Below are 23795 nucleotides of genomic sequence, written 5' to 3' on the forward strand. Positions count from 1 at the left end.
AGCTGTGCTTCAGAACCCTATTGCAGAAACCAACAGGTTAATTTGTCCCAACACCTGGAGAGTGTTTGCATTGATTAATGGAACTTGGTCCTTTTTATTACAAAAGAGAATGAGCAATGACAGTGAATAGCATCAAGCTGAGATCTACTAAGTATTTCACACATTTTCTTATCTACATTTTTTGTAAGAGAACATAAGCCACTTATTTATATGGAACAAAGCGCTACTTAAGGTGTCCTTGGGCATTTAAACATGCAGCACCACAGTGTTGTCCAAGCTTAGGAACTGCTCTCCTTTTGTGGGTCTTGATATGTCAGGTGCAAGGGTCATGGTCTGGAGCAGGTGGCCCCTAGAGGGACAGAAATTATCCCAGTGACAGGACTGTTGAGTAAGTGCATATAACTAAAACTATGGTTGACATTGGCCATGCTCTACTGTAGGGGAGCCTGCAGTAGTGTTGCATCCCATCACCTTCACTAAGTATCAATGTGGGCCCTGGGCAGAGGAGGGCTAATGGGGAAATTGGGGGAGGGGAATTAGGAAATGCCCTTTGCCAGCAACATTTTCCTAACTCCTATTTGCTAGCATGCCAAATGCTTTTAAGAGGATTTTATTCAGCCATTTGTATCTACAGTTGCTCTTTGTAATTATACATTTTTATTGGCCCCAGAAATCATTTTGAAAATTTTCACATTATAACTCTTTGTCCCAAGAAATTCTTAGGATCATAATGGATGGTAACATCTCCTATAATACAAATCTTTCTCCCCTCTGCAGAAATAATAAACTCTAACCTCTTATAAAATTACATGTAAGGTCTAGTTCACAAAACCAAGATGACAAGAAAGAAAACATTTTAATTTTGGTAATCCAAATCAGACATAAAATAGGGCTTCCAAGCAACACTCTGACGTTTGACTAGTCACATGCCCAGTCTTCAAAGTTTGCCAATACAAGCAGGGCCCCAAAACATCCAAACTGTCAGCATGGACTCATGATTGGATCTTGCCAATGGAAGAACCACTTTGTTGGAGAGGAAATAAGGTTTGGATGGATTAGTGATTATACTTTGAAAAACATTTTAAACATTTGTTTTAAATTTTTTTAAATTTTGAAATAGTGCCATAACACAAATATGCAAATGAAGCATGGGATAGTTAAATCCTGGCTTCATTTGCAATTTCAAATGTCTGCATTTGGTCCCTCCCTCAAAAGAGTGCAGACAGACACTAACAAGAGACACACTTTTGTCCAAGAACTAATTTCACGATGGAATTAAAAACACCATAGAATTAGCCCCACCATAGAAAATATTAATGTAAAAGAGATTATATATTTTGCTCAGTGATGAGAATAAAAATACATCTAGCATTTTGTTTTATGACTTACGAAGGCAAGAAACTAAAGAGAGATGCTAGATGTACTAGAGGGGCTCTCAATCTATACTGTGGAGGGGAAAGGAGTCTCGTGTGTACTGCAGCTTTGCCTTATTTTACATAGACTAAATTATCTACAATCATCATTTCTCTGGTTTGTCCCCAAAACCCGAGAAACTGGAAAAAAAATAAAAAGCACCTCAAATTTGAAATATTCTTGATATCCTCTTTGGGAAGGACTCACTCTCATTCACACCCCATGACAACTTGTTCGAGAGTTAAACACAACCCTAAATAAAGCACATCACATACATACTGAATTACTATATTTGGGGTGGGTGGTTTATCATGAATTGTAATTTAACAGAATTTGAGAAGTTTTTACTTTAAAACTCTCACTTTCTCTTTCTGTGGCATTGTTGTTTCCAAAGATAAATCCTGGAAGATTTGGAACTCTACCCATTACATGATCCCATTTCTTTTGGCACATACTCTCAGTTACTCTGTTTGCGGAACTTGGTTCTTTTTGCATTTCTTATAGCACCACTGTCCTTTTTTCTGTGTCACATATAGAGTGACCCCTCAGGTTAGGGGGTTGACAAAATAGAAAGAGGTGAGAATCCTGTGTCAGTTCCTTCCCTTTTCTCAACTGCATGCTACATTAAAGGAACTTACTTACTTTAAAAAGGGACATCATCTCAAACTATTGTACTGTTTTGATCAACTGGACTCCGGAGAAGACTGTTATTCCAAGAACGGCCCATATCTTCTTCCACGATTCTCCATGTCCTAAAGCAATGCTGTATTTCCCATGGTGTGTCCATATCTTTGTAGCACTAATAGAGGTTCTCAGAGTTCATTTTCTTACATCCTGGCAACTGCGATAGTGCATGTCTTTGGGGGGAGAATTTGTTTCTTTATTTGTTTTTTATATATCCATTACCCTATTCATTTTTTTTATATTCTAATGTTTACTTCTCTCCCCTTAATCAGACTAGGTTACCTCGCTACACAAAATTTATCCAACAGTGCTGGTGATCTTTATGTAACTCATGAGTCCCCAGGGCTCCTTGCAGAGTATATTCTTTGGGTTTCTTCCTAGTTGATTCCTCTACTCAGATCTATGGTTTCTCACCATAAGCACTTATGCCAGATGTACTGTATATCAGAGGTATACTCTGGCTCCGTGGGGGGAAGGGAGGCAGACTTTGTGCTGTCCCCTCCTCCCCAAGTCCCACTGTCCATTCTTTACCCCATTACACCTTTCCCCTAGTTCTCAGCAAATCCCTCTGCAAGCTACTGCCTACAGGCCAAGGTCTGACTCCTGTTCTTCCCTTTGAAAGAGAAGAAGGTCTGGCTGGAATAAGAACCAGCCTCTTGGGCAGCCCCTGGAGAATTGATTCTAACGGCTCAGTCTCTCACAATCTGTGAGCCCTCCTTGGGGTTTACCTTCTACCCCTCGTCCTGAGGCTTACTGCTATCAGTCAGGGCAGCTTCAACAGCAGTGCATCTCATCCATGGCCCTTCAACTGGATTCCCTTGGATGGAGCAACCTTCTCCCTGATTCTCATTCATTCCCCTCCAGGCTGAGAGCGCCTTGCAGGTATGTCTTGTTAAGATGAAACTAGCTCAGGGGAGCTCATTCATACCTGGATGTGATTATATCCCTTCACAGACAAAGGGTGTGTCTACACAGCATCCTAAACTCGAAATAAGATAAGCAATTTTCGTATCTTCAACTGAATTTAGAAATAGCATATTTCAAAATCTGGCATGTCTACACAGCACCAAATTTCAAAACACACTATTTTTGAGACATCCCTTAACCTTCATGAAACTAGCGTTACAGGGAGGATGAAATAGGTCTTGAAATAGCTGACGCACTATCTTGAAATAGCAGGTGCATTCAAAAAGATGCAGGGTAGCTATTCCAAGATACTGGAAGTATCCTGAAATAGTCCTGTTATGTAGATGTACCCAAAGAGACAAAGGAAGTCTCTTCCCACAAATGTTTGCTCTTCTCTCATAGTGACTTTTTCTACTTAGCTGGAGATAAACTAGGCTATCATTTAGACCCTTCCAAAAAGCCTGCGCTTGTAACACTTATGTTCTCAAATATTTTATACTACAGGTTGAACTGTTCTAGTTCGAGAGGCTCTGATCTGGCAACATCCATGGCTTGGTAGGATGATGAATGTTGCTGGACCAGAAAGAACCTGGACCAGAGAGCCCAGTGGCAGGGAGCAGTTAGTTGCTGACCCCTGGCAGTCACATGCGGCAGTGAAGCCCCATGTCCTGGGGCTGGCTGCAGAGCTGAAAACCCAAGGGTCCTAGAGGCAGGGAGAGCCCAGCATCTGTTATCAGAGGGACCAACTTCCCATGGTCGGGCAAACTCCCTCCTTTGGGACTGGTGAGGTCCCAAGGGTGCTGGACAAGGAGGTCCAACCTGTACTAGTCTATCATTTGGATATATCAGTTAAATTTTGAGAAACATGCTGGCTATGTCCCACTCTCTCTGTTACAATTCCTACAAGATAAAATTAATCAACTCCAAAATAAGGAAATCTCCTTTTAGCAAAAGAAATAAATAGAAAAATATGCTTTGTAACAATTGGCCAATGCTATCATCCAAAAATGCTAGTCATAGAAAAAACTCCAACTGTTAGTATGAGAATATTAATCTCTTCCCTCATCTGTCATAACTTAATTTTTCTAAGGCTCGTGTCAAGTAGCGAACATCTGAAAGAAACATTCTTTTGAACAGCAGTATGTGATGATAGAGCCAGAAATCCCTCTTGTAAACTGATTACATGTGGGAAGTCCATTGTCACTAAAGGAACACTGAAGATGTTGTTTTAGCAAAGCTAAAACCATTGATTTAGTTTTCCTCTTCCAGATCCACACTCTCCAGATCAGCAATGGGCAACCTAGGCTAGTGAGCAGGCTGCATGAGTGGCCCTTCATCTCAGTGGGCCCCAAGAACATGATAGACAAGGATAGTTTTGCTAACTGCGCTTGCGCATCTAGAATTTGCAGGGTGTGCCAGTTGAACCATATCCACAATTTGACTGGATGCAAAGGGAGCACATGGCTCTCACAGTCAATGTGGTTTGCAATCAGCATGCATCTCACTTCACATGTCCTTGCTTTACTTGTGTGTCACTTTAGGAGTGGAGATAGACAAAAACCTACACAGATGGAAACCAGCAAAATCTGGCAACCCTGCACGTGAGCAATGGTAAACAAAATGTCTCACAGGCCACATACAGAACCCTGATGGCCTCACGTGGTCCTTAGGCTACAGATCACTGCTACAGACAAAAACTAGGAAAGATTTCCCTCAAGACAAACTCAGCTTCTATCGAAGTGCCTTGCTAGTCTAGTATGTTAGTAAAAAGCTTACAATGTAAGTCAACCAAAGCCACTCTTGACAATTTTGTAAGCTTCAACACTGTTCTCAGCAAATGGATAGGAAGCCAATCATAAATAATAAATCATCATTTGACTGAGGTGAAGGATTAAACTCCGGTCTTCTGATAAATATTTAAATCTTACCTTGCACTTGATCTGAACATAACTCTCTGGCCTTCTCTCTCATCATTTTTGGAATTAAAACATCCTTTTCTACATGTCTCAGCTTGGGTTCCTCTGCAAGAGAGCAAAAACAGTACTTTGTTTCAGGGAAAGCCGTATTTTAATTTTCGGAAACAACATAAAACTGTTGATAGATGACATACTAAAAGTGGCACAAATAATCAAAAGAATAATGAGCTACGAGAAGCACATTAAGATATTAAAATCAAAAGGCAAGCAAGTCTGATCATCACAATAGCTATAAAGTGATACCAGACAAAACAAAAAAGTTCACATAATATTCATATTTGGTATTACACACTGTGCATAACTAACCAGAAACAATTGCTGTTAAGGCTGACATATGTTTCTTATTAGCTAGCTTGCCAATATGATCTGGATAGAAACTACATAACTCAGAAAAATATTAATGAATTGAAACATAGCATTATTTTCTACATTTATTTACAAACTTGTAATTATGTATATTCTGTGGATTTTACACTGAAGCTCATTATAGGGATGTAAAAAAGTTTGAGTAGTAACTGTGTAACTGACGACAACACTATAAGTTACATGGTTAACCATGGCCCTGTAGCATCCTCCCCACCCACAAAGTTTAACAATTAACAGGAACTGATAAGCATCAGCTTACTGGTTAACCAGTTTAACTCTTGCATTCCTAGCTCATTAACAGTGGGAAAACATAACACATTCAAGCACAACTTTAAATTGTATTTTAGTTTGTTTATAAAATTAGAAAGAAACAGGCTGCTTAACCTAAAATTACTTGTTTAAAATTAGTTTAATCAACAGAAATAAATACAAATGACCCGAACTCCATGTTTAAAACACAGTCCCAGTTCTTATGTAACCCTCTGTGATGATGGAATCCATATCTCCAAGTAAAATTAGTATTTCTGTCAACATACACTATTTAAATACTATATTCTTTTTCATCCCCAAACTCAAAGACATATTAGGGTACACTTTTCAATCTTTAACTGAAAGAAATGTCAAGAAAAGCCTATTGTCCACCACAGTTCTACAAACCATCCTTGACAGTCTATTTAAATGCCCAGTTCTTAGTCTGCATAAATCATTGTTCAGAAAACCAGAACTGTAAAAACAAAAACTCATTACCGTTATACTTCCCAGACTTGTTCATACTCCAAATAAGTGTTTGACTTAGAATATACAAATGAAAATTGAAATGAGGTATTCACAAATAGGCATACGAAGTAGCCAGCAATAACTAGTGAGCTTTACCATCAAAAAGGTTGTCTTTTGAGGCCACTTCATTTCCCCTTTTTTCGCCTCTTCCATCACTCTCTCCCTAAGCGATTCTCTCTCTAAGCCTTGTTTACTCAAAAGACCCAAAAAAAAAGCCAGCTCAGCCTCAAATTATTTCTAAGAACAGCTACCATGTACAAAATGCAGGACTTTGTGAGGGAAAGTCTGAAGATAGAATCACAAACCATGCTGTGAAGTCCTCAAAGCCTTCTGCCATTTCCAACAATGTTACACCTTTCCACAAAAATAGACTCACTGTTCTTCATGTTCACTGTTCAAACTGAAATTTCTGTCTATTCTAATAAGTTCATTACAAAACATTCTATTCCTAACAATAGTTTATTATTTTTATTAAAAACAGGGAAACCAAGAAAATAGATACGAGGGATATAAGCGATTAGTCAACTACCCAATAAGCCTACTTTTATCGGGTAATCAAGTTACTACTCGACTAGTCGCTTCCCCCCTTGGCTGCCTCTGATACAGAGGCAGCAAATGGGGGAGTAGGAGCCAATGCTGGGAGGGAAACCAGCTTCATCTCCTCAGGGAGGCAGGGGCGGCAGAGGCGCAGCAGTCAAAACATCGTAAGTGGGAACTGAAGCAGTCCCCACTCATGCCAGGACCCCACTGCTGCGCCTCTGCCTTTTAAATGAAGTAAGAACCACATGTAGTAGCCCCTCCACCCACATCAACTTACCACGTCGTCGATGGAAATTCCATTAACTACTCAATTAGCTGATTAATCAAAATTTAACATCCCTAATAGATACATCTACAAGGACCAGAGTATCAGGACTTAAGTCTAGAAAAACATAGAAACCATATGGAACTGAAAAACATGGAGCACCTGTAATATTGCCACTCGCCCTTTGCACAGAAGTCAGGAAGCTATGGAGAAAAGAATATTGTAGAGGGGACTTTTACAATAGTCAGGAGGCTCTTGAGGAGGAAGAGACCCAAAAAAACCTGCTTCTTTTTTTGGCCAACACCTAAAGCAAAGAGTACTTCCACATTTATGAGAGAAATGCTCGTAGCCAAAGACTGTTATGACAGTAAAGGTCCTGCAAAAATAGCGTTCTGATAAATGAAAATACCCTCTCCCATTTTATGGCTGCTATATAGTTTGTATCAGACCAACTCATCAGCTTGTATTCCCTGGACCTTGCTGGTGGCCACCAAACCTACCTCTGCCTTGCTTATTAACCTCCATCTGGCAGTGTTTTGGAGGTGTATTTTTTTTGGAACTTCACCCCATTAACAGTTGCCTTCTTAGTTAGAACTAGCTTTACAGGCTGCTATTTAAATAACCTTGCATCTTTCTTTTCCTTTGCTCCTATAAAAGACAAATGAGAGAGAAATATTGCTCTGTCTATGCTAGAATTTTTGGTCCTCATTACTGGTGTATCAAAGAGGAAAAGTGAAAGGAAATTCTCCCATGGGGTGGGGAACCTATGGCCCAGGGACCAGCTCTGGCACATGGCTTGCCTGAATCTGGCTCCTAAGACTCAAGGCTCCCCCACCCCAGCATTGTAGAGCCAGCACTGGTGCGCCCCACCAACACAGGCTGGAGTGCCAGCATGAGCTCCCCATTGTCAGTATTCTTATAATCCAGTACTGTCATACTGCAAGAACAGGAGCCACCCAGAGTCCCACTGAAGGTGGTGAAGCTCAAATGGATGCAGACATTTACCTGTGAAGAGCCCATCGCAGAAATGGGATCTTAGGATCTGATTCTGCAAACACGTAAGTGAGCAATTTTAGACATGTGAGCGATCCTATGAAGTTCAGAGGGCCCACTTGTGTATAAATGTTTGCAGGATTGGGCTCCTAAGTTGCTTGCTCTTTACTAATGACATTTTGATTATTAGCTAAAGGATATAAAAACAAAGTGAACATTTGACATGAAAACCCTGATATTCTAAAACTATTTTCAACAGTCTGGTTAGCGCAGTTGCTCTATACGGCAGTATATTTAGGATTTTCTTAAAACCTATGGTAGCATATATCTTTGTATTAAACCCCACAGATTTTGAGATTTTCTATCCTATATTCACATCAATTCAAATTAAGATAGAGTACAAGGATGACAACACCAGGGAAAATTTCCGAAGCTCTAACTTCTCACCATTCTATCATCACCTCGAAGTCAATTTTCACCTTTTTCACTGGCTGAATTTGTTATCTTACATTTTGCTTTGGGGCTCATGTGTTCTTGCAATATGGCAGTACTGGATTATAAGAATACTGACAAGCATGTTAGCTAGAAATCCACAATGGCTACACTGCAGTAAGTCAGAAATCAGTTCAGCAATACTATAATACTTGGGATGAAACAAAGGCAGATTATGCAAAATGCCATGTTTTCGTTAATTATGGGGGTTTCAAATAGCCAGGTATTTGCTTAACAACAAATATAGCGAAACATACTTCAAAGAAGTTCCTCAGAAGACAACTCCTAATCCAGAGTAGAAAAGTGCCAGCGCTGAATCCATCCTCTATTTTCTTATTAATAGTAAGGATATAATTAAGGGCCTCATCCTGCAAGCACTTACTCCATGACATAATAGTTACTACTCAGATTCACCAAGAGCTGACCTAGGCTCACAGAGCTTCTCATGTCTGTCAGGCCAGGATTCCTTCCTGATGGCCAAGGAGAAGTGATGGAGGGTCAGCTGGTTGGCTGAAGTATGCATGAGCAGCCTGGAAAAGACTACCCATCCAGCCTAACAGATGCACATATGGCAGGAAACTGGTAAGGAATCTGGTATTGGAGCAGGCCTCCACCATGTAATTCCATTCTCGCACTGCCTCTTTGACCCCCATCTGCTCTTCTTGTCTCCATAAGGAGTGGAGATAGGGAGCAGACAGGTAGGCTGGACAGCAGGACCACAGAATAGTACACAGCTATAAATCTCAAATGCTAACAGCTAAGGTAGCACAGGCACTTAATTCTGACATTTGCTAACTTTTGTCTTTGTGACTTAAAATTCTGTTAACGTATTTTGTATTCTATGTATGACACAGACACACTCTCTACATGGGTGATATTACAGTCAGCAGATATACACAAATACGACAGCAGGAATAAAATGACAGCATCAGTGCAGATCAAGTCCCAGGTGCAACACTGTTTAACATTCCTCCAGTCAAACCTGAACACTTCAGCTTCTCTTGCCAGAACAGCAGTCCCAAGAGTAACATTCCTATTACCAATATACCCTTGATATAGTTACTGTTGCATTTATTAGCTCATCACCACCCTTAGATGAAAAATTCTTGGCAGAACATGGTGTTTAGAACTCCCCAAAGGTAAGACGATGGTTTGATAGTGCAACTGAAAATATGAGAGCTGCTCTACGTCCCAAGTATGACAGCATAATTGGAAAAAAGTGTGCAAGTAATGTGAATTAATTTGTGTACATAAAACATGAAGCCATTCATTTTCCATTCCTGTTAGGAGCAAACAGACAACTTGGAATACAGCCTTTAAATCAGTGACTAACTCTTTAAAAAATGCTATATGTTTATAACAAACAAAGCTCATGGGGTAAAATGAGAATGTAGCATAAAATTAACATCTCCAGTGAAAACAAAAATAAACAACATCTGGATAAGCAGAAAAACTTGCAGGAAATGGAAGCCAAACTATTTAATGGCATCAAAACTAAATCAGAAATATGAGTAAGATGGGGTATTGTTGGATTAGATTTCACCACACAATTCCAATCAGCGACTGAGTGTGCTGTTTATGTGCCTATTTACTAATATACCGGTAATTATTTATGGTTTATCCCATTTATTTTTGGTGGTTTTTCTTGAAGACTTTTCAATCTATTTTACAAATACTTTTTTGTGTAAAGAAATCCTGTCTAAAATGCTAGACTAGACTCTTCAATTTAAGTCCAAATCTTCAAGGATGCTTTCTTTTAAAAAATATTATTTAATCACAAATCTCTCTCTTTCAAGATCCGGTAAATGCTGCTAAATGAGAGCATCCTCCTACAGTATATTCTTTCAAGGCCCAGATAAGGAGTGCTGTGCATAAATTTTAAAAATTAAGAGCAAGGAAGCGCGTATAGAGGAACCTGATCCTATCATTTCTGCTGTGAACCAGCACTAAGGTCTAAGAAGAGAAACTCTTAACTATGTGCTTAACTAATTCACTCTTCACTTTGCTTGTATCTACACACCGCTTTCTATTTGCTTTGCAGCACAATCACCTTGAATAGCCAGTTCCAGGCTGCACCAAAACAAAAAAATCAAGGCGGCTGACAGTAAGTTGACATATATATGTATTATAGTTAGAGCTCTGGATAGCCGGTTCACAACCGCAAATGCGGATATCCATGGACCATTTTCACAGATAATGGCACCAATACTTGCACAGGGGTCTCTTCCAACTGTACCCGGCTGTCCAGCTAAGGCAGGATGCCAGCGTAGGCCCCCTGCTGCCAGCAAGGAGAGAGTGCCAACTGGTTCCCAAATTTCCCTGCACAAGAAGCTGAGTACCAGCCTTGCCCCCACACCCAATCAACAGTGACCTGTGGCGAACCAGGGGCCCACTTGCCCCACACTGCTGTTCCGTACTGTCATCTAGTGCAGCTGGGAGCATGCATGGGGGAGGTGGCTCACTTCTGGGAGAGGAGGAAGACTCTCAGCATAACAGCAAGCTGCCCTGTTCAGAGAGGGGAGGGTCCAGCTCTGTGGGGCTGGAGCTATGGGGGGAAGCGGGTGCAGTGCCCTAGGCTCGGCCAATTGCAGGGCAGCACGGCCCACCCTCTGCCATGGAGACTGGGGCGGGCGACGGCCCAACTCTGTACCCCTCTGCCCTGCTGTGATCTCACAGAAGCTGCTGCTACCAGGTACCATTGCTGATGAACACCCCCCACCCCAGCAGCAAAAGCACACAATGCAAATCCATTCCCACCTCTACCTGAGACCCTCATCCTGCCCTTATGCTGCTCCTTACTCAGAGTCCTTGTTCCCATGCTGCCTCCCTCTTCCCTGCAAGACCCTGTCCCCTCCTCACTCATTTGTGCTTCCTCCCACCTACCCTCTAAAGACAGCTTGCTGCTGCCACCCTGCAGATGTGTATGAAGATAAAATCCAGCTTGCGGATCAGATAACAGAATGAGCCTGGCGGAGGCGGATCCACATATATGTATCTGTGCAGGACTCTAAATACCAGTTTAAATGGTCAAAACACACTTAGTTGTGTATTCCTGCTCTTCGCATATTGCTATATAGGTGATCCTGAGATGTAAAAGGGTGAGAACTCTGGGGTTATAGTATGTTCATCTGTGAAGAATCTTTTTAAACTGCATTGCATACTACTTCACTCTCTGTCCAGGTACTTATATAATTTATTTATTTGATATCTTATTTCCCAGAGGAGTTCCAGAACATTCCATCAAACACTTCTCTGTCCTTTGGCCAGGGTATAAACAAGACACAGAAAGGCTGTTATCCAATTTTCCATCTTGAAAGTGGACTGTTCCTAAAATTTCTTTTCTGTGCCGAATCTCTATTCTACTTAACAGAAACGAAATAAAAATGAAAAGCCATTAAAAAGGCTATTTGTTGAATTATCTCTTGCACCACTCTTCTTTTTCCTTTCCATTTTGAATTATCCTTTAACTATTTCTCCAGTTCTATTCCTGACTCTCTACTCTTTAACTTCTAACTCTTAGCTTCCTTGTCTTTTCCTGCCTTTACACTGAAATGTCTTTCCTTTCCTCCACTATCTTTTTAATGTGTCATGACTCTACACCATTCACATAGTAGAATAGTGCAGCTGGCCCTCAAATTTTGTAAGTGTATAATGAGAAACTGAGTCCCTAAAAAGACTTTTTAACTGAACATAATACTGAAGTGCAGCATAGCCATCAAGAAAGGCAAGAGCCTTCCCTGAAAAAATTCTAAGTACGTAACTTCATACATTAGGGCTACGTCTACACTGGCCCCTTTTCCGAAAGGGGCATGCTAATTTTAAACTTCGTAATAGGGAAATCTGCAGGGGATTTAAATATCCCCCGCGGGATTTAAATAAAGATATCCGCCGCTTTTTTCCAGCTTGTAGAAAAGCCGGAAAAGAGCATCTAGACTGGCCCGATCCTCCGGAATAAAGCCCTATTCTGGAGGATCTCTTATTCCTACTTCAAAGGCTCCTAGAGCTTTTCTCCTCTTCAGAGGGGCTCCCGTACATCCACGGGCTCTGTTGGGCAAGCTGGACTTGGTTTTCTTTTTAATGGGTGAAAATAGTATGTAGTGATATTGGTAGCCCACCATCACCTCACTTCTTGTGGCACTAAAATGAGACATGACTCATGGAAACATTGTACAGACATGCGATTATTCCTCTCCTTACATGCAAAATTAAATAGTTAACTATGTTGACATTTAAGTACCACACTAGGATCTGAGTAAACACACTGAAATGAATGGGGCAGTTCACACTTCTCAGCTATTGCTCCAGTCTCTTTTCAAACTGACACAGATATCTCTATTCTAGCTGCACCTAGTTAACATTTTGATGTTTTTTTCTCAACATAACAAACAGCAACTACATGCTTGCCTACACTGTCCCCCAATTAGGACTAGTGGGGAGTGAATAGCAGTGTAGATCAAAGTGTTGTGCTGTAACTTCCCCATGTGATCAAAACTAGAGTTCCTAGTTTACATTAGCACAGTCCTCTTCAAACTGAACCATATTAATGCAAAGCAGTTCACACTCGTAGGGTCTACACAGGGGAGTTCTGTGGCAGCATTTCAACCTGCTGCTATTAACACTTTTATAGTAATCCAAACTGCAGAGCAATCAGACAAAGCCTGAGTTTCATTTTAAAAAATGAAAACCGATACACTACAGGTTGTACCTCCCTTAGCCAGGACTTTCAGATCCAGCAACATCCGTGGTCTGGCAGGACTACAGATGTTCCTGGACCACAGATTCCAGGAGTAAGGAGGTCTGGCCACGAGCCAGTAACATGGGGGGAGGGGGGAAGTGAAGCAGGAGAGAGAGACTCACCCAGAAGTCTTGTGGGGGGGTAGTCTGTGAAGCTCCAGCCCCAGCCATGTAGCTCCAGCCCCAACTGCAGCCAAGAAGTTCGCACCACAGCCATGCAGCTCCGGCCCTGGCAGAAGCTGGGAGAATGGGAGCTGGAGAGCTCTAGCTCAGGGAGTGAGGGTTTGTCAGGGAGCAATGGGGAAAGCAGCAGGGGAAGGGGAACAGCAGTTTAGCATGGACCATTAGGGGAGGGACCACCCCTGGTCCGGGACCAGTCAGATCCCAAGGATGACAGACCAGAGAGGTCCAACCTGTAGAAAACAAAATACAGCCGGTCCCTGAGTTACAAATGCATCGACTTACGACCATTTGTATTTACGATCAGCCTCCTATACAGCCGATATCTGAGTTACGAACGAAAGCTGCACTTATGAACAGCGCGGCCATACGTAAGTGAATGTAATCCGACTTACGAACAGATCGAGTTATGACCAAGTGCTTGGTACGTAACTCGTTCATAAGTTGTGGCAGTTTCAGAGAGGAACATTGCGTGACAGATTAACCCAAGGGTTGCCTCATACTGCATAACAATTTCCCAAATGCATCCTGGGAAGTTCAAAAGTATGTTCATTGCCATCCAATCAGTGTAACTGCAGAATAAAAACAGATAAAATGCAGTTTTTTATTACTGATGAATGCAAAGAACAAGCAATGTTAAGCACTGTTAGATTAATAAATAAGCTTTACACTGCATAGCCTGCAACGAAGCCTCCCTGGCAGCAGGATTGCCAGTCCCTGCCAGTTCCACTCCCAGGGAGGCGGCTTCTCTGCCACAGAAAAGCAGCTGGCCCCACTCCCAGGGAGTCAGCGTGTAACCTGCAGTGGGGAACGGGGTGCCATCAACAGAGATTTCTCCAGGAAGCTGGAGCAGCCCCTGCCCATGGTGAGCCCCGAGGGGCTGGAGCAGCTCCCTGCACCCGGTAAGCATTACCAGTTAAGCTTTCACATCCCTAACCAGTACAAAGTGTTCATTTACTATTTTAGCTGTGCTTTGCTAGTCAAGTATGCTGGTATACACAAACACACACGGGATGTAAAAACACAGTTAAAAATGTAACGGTGTAACCGCTAAAAATCAAAGTGGTTACTGGTTACACAGCTGTGGGCCCTGCAGTATAAAGCTTAAATAAGCTTTATACTGCAGAGCCTGCTGTGTAGCCTCCCAAGGAGCAGGGCTGGCACCCTTGGGAGGAAGAATTGCTGCCATAGCAAAGCCGCCTTCCTGGGTGCAGGAACAGCAGGGGCTGCTGATGGCCCCACTCCTGGGGAGAAGGCTCTGCTGCCAGCCCTGTTCCCAGGGAAGCTTTGCTGCAGGCTCTGCAGCAGCTCCCAGTGAGTCAGCCCGTAACCTGCGGCCAGGTGTTATGGCAGGGGAAGAGGGTGGCCAGGCCCTCTAGGGAGCTGCTGCAGAGGGTCTTCTGGGTTAACCTTTTATGTCCCTAGTACTGGTATGGTAAGGCCCCAAATAAGTGAAATAAGCGATACGGATAAAAGTGTAGCATTGCTGGTATAGCTAGTTTTTCAGCACCCATGTTGGTTAGTAATCACATCTTGTCACACCTTGCCCTGCTGTGCTGGGAGAAGTCTGCAATGGAGGCCTAGCTTATTGGCAAAAATTTCCTGTGTAGAAAAGCCCCAAGGTCTTGTCGATGCTAGACGTCTGAGTTCCAATGCCCTGCTTTAGGTATATACATACTTATAAAGTTTAAACTTAGCAGAAAGCTCTGGTAATAGGGATGTAATAGTGTAGTCAATTAACCAATTAACCAACAAGCAAAAGCTTATAGGTTAATGCTATAAACTACATGCATTCCTCCACATTGCCTGTTAATTTTTTAGCCGTCTGGTCAGCAGCCCGGCTCAGTCCTGACTCACGCCAGGTCCAGAACCTACTTTTGCTGCAGCTCTGCATTTACAGTGTATTAAGAGCCAGGTGGGTAGACAGCCCGGCTCAGTTTTGGCATGCACCTGATCCAGAAGCTCAGGCCCACCCCCCAGACAGGAGTTGCATCAGAGGCAGCAGTGGGGGTGACAGGCACCTGGCCCATGAGGGGAACTGGTTTTTAAACGGGCTCCCCTTGTGGATTGGCTCCTGCCGAGCACCCCAAGCAGGGGGCTCTTTGGGAGTGGGACCGGAGCACACTGGCTGCTAGTCCCCTTCCTGCCCCCCCCCCCCCACCCGCCCCCGGGAACTATAGAATAATCGAGTAACTGATAAGAATTCACGAGGTTAATCAACTATTCAATTAACTGATATTTAACATCCCTACTGTGTAAACACATTTTAAGAATGTTATAAAAATTGCTGTACAGGCAGACCCCGGGTTACATACAAGATAGGGACTGTAGGTTTGTTCTTAAGTTGAATTTGTATGTAAGTCGGAACTGGTACATATTGTAGGGGAAACTCTAGCCAAACATTTCTCCAGAGCTCAGTTTTATTCTCCCACACCTCACTTCTCTCAATCCTTTAGTCTCAAGCTGAGGTGTCTGCTGAGAAAAGCCGCTCCGCGTCTCCCTGGTCTGCTGGGGGGAAGCAGCTAGTGCGGGGTTGCCTCACCCCGTTTGTAAGTAGGGATTCGATGCAAGTCAGATCCATGTAACCCCGGGGACTGCCTGTACTCTTCTAACTAGTGGCAGTGTTTGGTAGAGTAATGCTCTGAAAAAATAGCTTTGATCATACACTGGCAATAGATAATGTTTTAGAAAATTGGTAACAACACCCATGTTTAAGCATTGTTGTTGGCTCAGCTTCACTGGTATAGTCAATGTATGTGAAACAAGGGCACACAACTTTTAAAATGAAGACAATGAAAATTGTGATTGCACACCACTAGTATGGAGCATGTACATGCAAATGTTTGTACACATATGGTAAAACACTCCTATTATAAACATGGCTTTATATATAGTTAAACCAATATAACTATATTGAAATAAAGCTGTGTATATAGTATTCCAGTATAAAAAAAGCTTGTTTATCTTTCCTTTCCAAGAAACAAACTGGGAAAAGACCCTCTTATGCCAGAATAATAGCATCCACGTGGAGGTTTTTTAAATATAATATAGGTTTAAATACAACACTTAACTTGTATCAACACAATTTGTCTGTGTAGGCAAGCACTTCGTTCTAATGTAAATACAGCTTATAGGTTCCTCTTCACATTCCCCAATACTACGGCCTCTGGTGGGAGCAAAAGGAATGCTAATATAGACTACATGCTGATAATTCAGTAACACGGTCATTGAACCCTGCCCAAAACTGGTTTGCACAGCACAGAGTTAAGAGTCAGGCAGCTGCCAGCACCTTGTCTATCTTAAGACTTGACCCGTTGTTGCTGCTGGCGATAGCAAGTGAAAGTCACTGGCTGGTACCAAGAAATAATGGCCATGTTGCCTTCCCCACTTTCCTAAGATGAGGAGAGAGGATCCTGCTCTAGAACAGGCTGAGTATCGCAGGGCTCGTATAGCCAGGGCCAAAGGTAACATCCAACCCGCCGGCAGAACCAAGCTCATCCTAGCACTCAGCTTGGCCCACTTGGCCCCAAGGCAGGCAAACAGCAGGGTTACTTTCGCTCCCCAGCGCGCCCTGCAGCGTGACCTTTAACGCCAGCTGGCAGCACCGCAAGCCAACCTGCCTGCACGTTCCCCTCCCACCACCGACCCCCGAGGCGCGCGGGGCTTTCCCGGGGCGGTGAGAGCGCGGCACCAGGAGGCGGCGGCAGCAGCGGGCGCTGCTGTTCCTGCCCCCCCCCCCCCCGCTGCAGGAGTCACGCACGCGCGGGGGGGAGGGGGGGTCCGCCCCTACCTGCTGGGCCCGGAGAAGGCTCCATGCGGGGATCCTCGCTACCGCAGCCGCCACTAGCACATAGCCACTCCCAAGACAGGTCCACGCCCGCGGCGCAGGCGCAGACCGCCAAAGTGCTCCCAAGGGCAGAACGCGGAAGCGGGCGGCGCGCGCTTGCCCGCGCAGATGGGGCGACCCGGCGGGCACGTGGACAGGGCGGAGAAGCACGCGCCCTAGCGGAGGGAAGAGAGGCGGGGCAGAGAGCGCGTGCGCGCCACGCCAGAAGAGCGCATGCGCTGGCAACCAACCGCGCGGCCTTGCAGCGGTTGTGGGGTCGTGTGCTGTTGTGAGGCGGGCGGTTGGTCCCAAATCCTTAGGGAGCCCGCCTGGTCCGAACCACTGCAGTACTAAGGACTTATCGCCTCCGTGTGTCCGGGGGCACGAAGCGGCTCGCGGAGTCACGCCAGGCTGGGGAGCTTGGTGGTGATCCCGCTGTCGACACCAGTTCACTGCCTGGCCTGGACAAGCCACTTTTGCTCTCTGCCTCAGCTGGGGTTGCCAGAGGGCTGAAAGAAAAATACCGAACACCGCCCCCCTCAAAAAAAAAAAAAAAAAAACCCACCGGGAAAAAAATTTGTTGAAGGAAAAAAAGGGCGGGAGGGGGACCAAAGTTGTTGAGGAAAAAAACCCAAAAAACCAGCACACACACACACACACACACACACACACACACACACACACACACAACTTCCGAGAACCTGGATCACTGGTAGCGGTTACCAGGTAATCATTTAAAAAAAAACCCAGAACACACTTCATTGGGAGGGGAAGGGTCCGGCCAGGAAGAGAGTGATGCTGGCCAGGAGTGGGGGGGGGGTGGCAATGGGACTGGCCAGGGGAAGATGGGGGGGAACGAGAAGCAGCGCTGGTCGTGGGGGGGGAGTTGGGTGGAATGGGGCTGGCCACGGGATATCGGGGGAGGAGGGACCAGCCAGAAGGGGGCGGGGCTGGTCAGAAGTAAGGGGGGGCTGGCAGCATAGCTGGGGGGGATCAGGGGCCAGGAGGGTGGCCGGGAAGAAGGGGAAGCGTAGCTGGCTGGGGGGGGAGGGGTGCAGTCGGGTGGGGGGAGCAAGAGGAGAGGTGCAGCAGTGCTGGCCAGGGGAAATAAGGAAGAGGAACAGGCCGGCAGGAAGCAGAGCTGGGGGGTGGTGCAGGAAGGCTGGCCAGGGGAGATCAGGAGGGGAAATGGGGGAGAACTGGCCGGCCAGGAAGGGGGGGTGAGCAAATTGGCCCACGAGGAGTGGGACTGACCTGAGCACTTGCTGCCTGTCTGGCGCAGGCTCCCTGTGACGCAGGAGCGAGGAGGAGGCTTCCTCTCCTCCTCACACTCAACCAATAGAGGGCTCCAAGCAGCAATCACTGCCCCGCCTCCCAGCTCGGACTCCCAGCCGTTCCCCCTGCCCACGCCATGCTTCTGTCCGATGTGCAGCCGGATAAATCAGAAAATACCGGACATTGCACATGTCTGGTATTTTTTGTTTTTTTTTACTGGACAGAGCATGCAAATACCCGACTGTCCGGTACAATACCGGACACCTGGCAACCCTAGCTTCAGCGCCCCGTCTGTACTTCAGTACAATAATTCAGCAATGATGCTTTGGTGAGGGTGGCGATAGGGAGAAGCCAACTTGCAAGAGTTACAGAAGTATGTTTATCTGTTATCACTTACGACAGTTTAAGCGATAACCTCAAACTCATGTACTAGGCTAGTCTATGGCAGTGTTTCTCAACCACGGGTACTCAAGAGAAGTCTGGGGAGTACGTCAAAACAACTGAAAATTGGAGAAAACAGAATTTTTGTTTTAAGTTTCACAGCATTTTATTATTTTTGTACTTTTTACACCCAAAAATGTCATTGCCCACCCAGCTATGATTAAGTTGTTTAGACAAATGTGTTGCAACGATAGAAAAAAATGTTGTGTGTTTGAGAACTGTAGGTACTGGGGGGTATGTTTTTTTAAAGGGGTACTTTATAAAAAAAAAAAAAAAGGTTGAGATACACTGCACCAGACTACAAAGGCTAGAGAGCATCCTCTTACTTACTATTTAGTAGCTGGACTAACGTGGTATTGTCCCACCGTACTAAGCACTGGTGTCACAATGAAAAGAAAAAGTATGAGTGAGTTTACAATTGAAGGGTATGCTGAGCGGTAGATGCACAGATAACAAGGAAACAGATATCAAGAGTCATCTTACAAGTAGTGGTCATAACCACTGTTTTGTAGGCATTATAGCATAGGTTAGTTTTAAGGATTTGAAGGTGGACCATCTGCATATTTGAAGGAATTTTCTTCCAGTCATATGGGAGGGGCATAGCCAGGGGTGTAAATTTTACATCCAGGCTTACCCCCATGGCCCTGGCTCTACTCCAGCTACAGTGATTGTCCTGTTCTGCCTGCCCATCCAACACTTCTGCTGGGGAGTAGGGTCAAACAGCTCAGCCCACCTGCCTGGTGCTCAAGCTGCAGAGCGGGATTGGTGTATAAGGGTTTGCAGGTGGACAAATATTAAAATACTTGTTGACAATTTTCATTAACAGCCTTGAAGAAAGCTCAAACATAGATTATTAAAGAAGTATAGAGAGTTATTCAAACTCTCCCTTTTATGGGCTGAGTTTGGTCCAGAATGCCTTTTAAGAGTATCTTTGCGATAGCCCATAGTTTTTTGAATGGTGAATGGTATTGACACTGGGAGTACCCACACAAAACAAGTGATGTCCTCATACAGTTAGAATGATAGAATTGTAGGGCTGAAAGGGACCTTACTAGTGTCTAAAACTGCTCTTTAGTTACTGAAAGTATGTTAACTTTTAGGCTATATCTACACTACAGTTTTTCTGAGCAGATACGCTTTTTTGGCATCCCTGTAAACTTTGTTTTGCAAATAAGAAGGGATGTTCTGAAAAAGGGTTTTTTTCCTTCGTTTGGCCCAGTGTAGATAGGCCAAATGTCAGAAAAGCCTATTCTGAAAAAAGAAGTGGAAAAAGCTACGCAAATTGTGGTTCGCAATTTGCGTAGCTTTTTCCAGAAGAACAGTGTAGTGTAGACATAGCCTTAGAGACTGAAATGTGGAAGAGTAAGTTGTTATATAGTATAACACTAGCACATTTCCCAGCATTGCTTAGGAGCAGGGCATTGCTTAGGAGCGGGGGCGGAGCTGTGCACACGCCGCGCGCCTGGGGCCGGCACCGTGCATGTGCCATGCACCCGGGGCCGGCACCGCACATATGCTGCGTGCCTGGGGCAGGGGCCACCCCTGCGCCCAGGGTCGGCACCACGCGTGTGCCGCACGCCCAGGGCAGGGGCCGCCCATGCGCTCTGTGCCCAGGGCTTGCTCCGCGCATATGCCGTGTGCTGGGCCAACCCAGATGATTCAGCGGATGCACATAAATGCCCCGGTGGGTACCATGGTGCCTGCGGGCACCATGTTGGGGACCACTGGCTTAGGTCATTAAGGAGAGGCTCAGGATGGGGCAGGGAGTGTGGGGGGTGCAGAAGTCAAAGCAATTGTTTGAGGATGTGGGGTGGTGCTGAACTCATAGATGGGGGGGTGAGGAGAGGCTCTGTGCTGGGTGTGGGGGGTATGCAGAAGTCAGTCTTGAGGGTGAGGAAGGGATCAGGGCAGGAGGGTGGAAGTATGGGGGCTTAGGAGTCAGAGTTGGAGTGGCTTGGTAGGGGCTGGGGAGTGCTGGAGTCAGGTCAGGGGAGTTAGGAGTGTGGGAGCTCAGGGCAGGAGGTTGGCCAACCCCTGGGGTGGCAGAGTCACACTACCTGAGCAGCAACTCCCTGGGACTGGCCAATACAGGGTGTTGGGGGCCATGCTGGCCAGGTACCAGATCCCTGGGACTTGCAGGGGTGGCGCAGGCCATGCTTTCTGGGTGCCAGTTCTCTGGGGCTGGCCATGGAAGTGGGGCAGGTGCCAGATCCATGGGGCCAAGGAGGCCATGCTGCCTGACTGGTAACTCACCTGTATGGGAACCTTACTTGTGTACGGTGGCCACCAACATCCAGAGCACCTCCCCCAGCTGCCTACTTTTCTACCAGTGTGTCTGCCCCCCAGTGATCATTCTGTAGGATAACTGTGTCTGCTAGCAGACCCCTCCTTTTGCGTTTTATGAAAAACAATCTTATTCAAAGCAAATCCCATTGTCCTAGCACAACCAAATCCTTACCTTGCTTAGAAGGAAAAGAATAAAAGCTCTATTTTTAAGTGTAAACACACACCTTGGTATCCTTAAGTTGATATCAGAAAGACAGACCAAAATATTAGTTTGGATAGGAGACAGGTGAATGCCCTAAAGTTTGGTGGATAGCCACATTATGTACACAGGCATGGTTAAATGGTCACATCTACCTACCAAAAGTGAGAGTGCTCAACTGCCATAATCTACCACATGCCAGCCGGTGCTTCTAGCAAGGAAGAAACATGATTAGGTGCTATAATTAATTATTAACTATATTGTGTGAATCCACAAACCATGCTTATAGATAACCATGTCACTAAAAGGCTTTACGCTGGTTAAGTTATAGCTTACCCAATGCTTTAACATGTCACCAGTTTTGTATTACTCAAGTAGCAATACAAAAACTAGAGCATGATAAGTGGATTGCTCTCTAAGTTAAGTAGGTCAAACAACAGTTGCCAACTTCTGATAAACCAGATAAAGATGATGGTAAAAAGTTTCAGCACTACCTGTGTTTGATAAAATCTCACTTATGGAGAAACCCATATGAGAACCAATGATCATTCACATAATGAGACTTGTGAGGAAGCTTTTAATTGAGTCCATTGAGATGCCTCACTAAAACATGAAAGTTAACTGAAATGTGATTATTTTTTCAGCATTCACAATATTTTCTGATAGACGTATTAGTTAAAAGACATTTGTGTGATTGACAAAAACATGATTGCTTTAGTGAAGGTCTTTTTCTAATAAACACAAGATAAGCGGTGCTTAAAACTCCTTGCTGATAGCATCCACATATTTTTGGAAATGACAATGGGATGTGTTTTAATGATTATATTCTGAATATAAACAACAATCACCTCAGGTAGGTGAAAGTTATATAAGATAATATTCTAATGTTCGATTTCAGAATTATCACATCTAACTTCCCAGCAAATACCTTGTAGGTATTTTTGAATCATATGGCAAGGTGGCTCACATTGGAACTCTCTTGTTAGTGGTGATAATTGTCAACTGTTCACTAGTGGTAATCTTTCTATTCTAGCTGGCACGTACATTATACTGTCTATTGGTCCACTGATTGCTCGTTTCTGTTGGAAAACCAATAGACGGAGGAGAGACCAGCAGAAACTAAAAGAAACAAAAAGGCTATGTCTACACTGGCGCGATCTTGCACCAGAGCTATGCAAATGAGGCTAAGCGTGGAATATCGGTGAGCCTCATTTGCATATATAATGAGCCGCCATTTTTGTGGAAGAGGCTCTTGCGCAAGAAGAAGCTGTATACACTTCCCCTTCTTGCGCAAGAAAAACCCTCTTGCGCAATGCCACTACACTGATTATTTTCAGGAATAACGGCATTGCGCAAGAGGGTTTTTCTTGCGCAAGAAGGGGCCGTGTAGACAGCTCCTTCTTGCGCAAGAGCCTCTTCTGCAAAAATGGTGGCTCATTATGTATGCAAATGAGGCTCAGCAATATTCCATGCTTAGCCCCATTTGCATAGCTCTGGCACAAGATCGCGCAAGTGTAGACATAGCCAAAGAGTCCAGATAAAGGGTCGATAGATTCTACTGGAATTTCCACTGTGGTAGTTAAAGGGACAATGTTAATTTAAAAAATAAATTTTGGGCTGAAAATGTTGGTCCGACATTTTCAAAGTGTCTGATTATTTGGATTCCTTCATTCTTGTGTGCCCAATATGAGACACCTTAGCAGAGATTGATTTTAAGAGTGTATATACTCAGTACATTCTGAAATGAAACTTCTTTCCATCTTTGGTTAGCCACCCAAAATTGTTCCTCATTTTGAAAACCTATGCATATACATATTAGAGTTATGAATAGGGATGTTAAAATGTTTTTATTAAAGTAAATGTGTAACTGCTGAAAGGTTATGTGTGGGTGGAGGGGCAAGCTGCTCCCCAGGAGCCAGTGCGCGCAGGAAGCCAGCTTAAAAAAGCTTAAGAGCTGACTTCCCAAGAATACTGGCTCCTGCCTGCACCTCCTGTCCCTGGTGCTGCCGCCTCTGATACAGGCTCATCAGTTAACCATGTAAATGGTTACATTTTCACATCCCTAGTTACAAGTAACACCTACTACAGGTTTTCTACAGGTTTTGTACTCTGTTTGAAAACACCCTATATGTATTACTTTTTTTTCCTCCTATATAGTGAGTCATTTTCTCCCTCTATTAGTGACCTATACGAAAAACAAGGGAACTGAAAACCACTTAAATATCAATGCATCATACTAAAAGGATGATAATTAGAAAATGGAATTTTAAAAAGCCCCTTCCTTTAAAAATCAAGTTAAAATGTCTCAAGTACTATAAATAGTACATCTCAAGCACGTCGGGAAAAATAACCCCAACTATACGTACAGTATGATGGGGGCTAATTTGGCTACCACAAATCAGGAAAGAGATCTTGGAGTTATCGTGGACAGTTCTCTGAAAA

The 23795-nt window shown here is 44.2% G+C and overlaps 1 protein-coding gene and 1 long non-coding RNA gene across 4 annotated transcripts in view; one reads left to right on the forward strand and one right to left on the reverse strand.

Moving 5' to 3' along the window:
- CMC1 (C-X9-C motif containing 1) overlaps positions 1-17332 on the reverse strand; it is a 58148-nt gene extending 40816 nt beyond the window's left edge. Inside the window, exons 1-2 of one of the 2 annotated variants that reach the window (XM_006134307.4) lie at positions 17117-17332; positions 4932-5024 (exon numbers count right to left, since the gene is read on the reverse strand). In XM_006134307.4, the coding sequence (XP_006134369.1) occupies positions 4932-5024; positions 17117-17141 (118 nt within the window). In that variant the 5' untranslated portion in view covers positions 17142-17332. Of the gene's footprint in view, positions 1-4931; positions 5025-13269; positions 13404-17116 lie in introns of those variants that run through there. The other variant, XM_006134306.4, reaches the window with a different exon arrangement.
- A 477-nt stretch (positions 17333-17809) lies between these two features.
- The window catches only part of LOC112547629 (uncharacterized), a 93924-nt gene continuing 87938 nt past the window's right edge, over positions 17810-23795 (forward strand). The window contains exon 1 of one of the 2 annotated variants that reach the window (XR_012901957.1): positions 17810-17878. This is a non-coding gene — a long non-coding RNA (uncharacterized LOC112547629). The remainder of the gene's footprint in view (positions 17879-23795) is intronic. The other variant, XR_012901956.1, reaches the window with a different exon arrangement.

Source organism: Pelodiscus sinensis, chromosome 2 (genome assembly GCF_049634645.1).
Source record: "Pelodiscus sinensis isolate JC-2024 chromosome 2, ASM4963464v1, whole genome shotgun sequence".
In the NCBI taxonomy this organism is placed as follows: Eukaryota; Metazoa; Chordata; order Testudines; family Trionychidae; genus Pelodiscus; species Pelodiscus sinensis.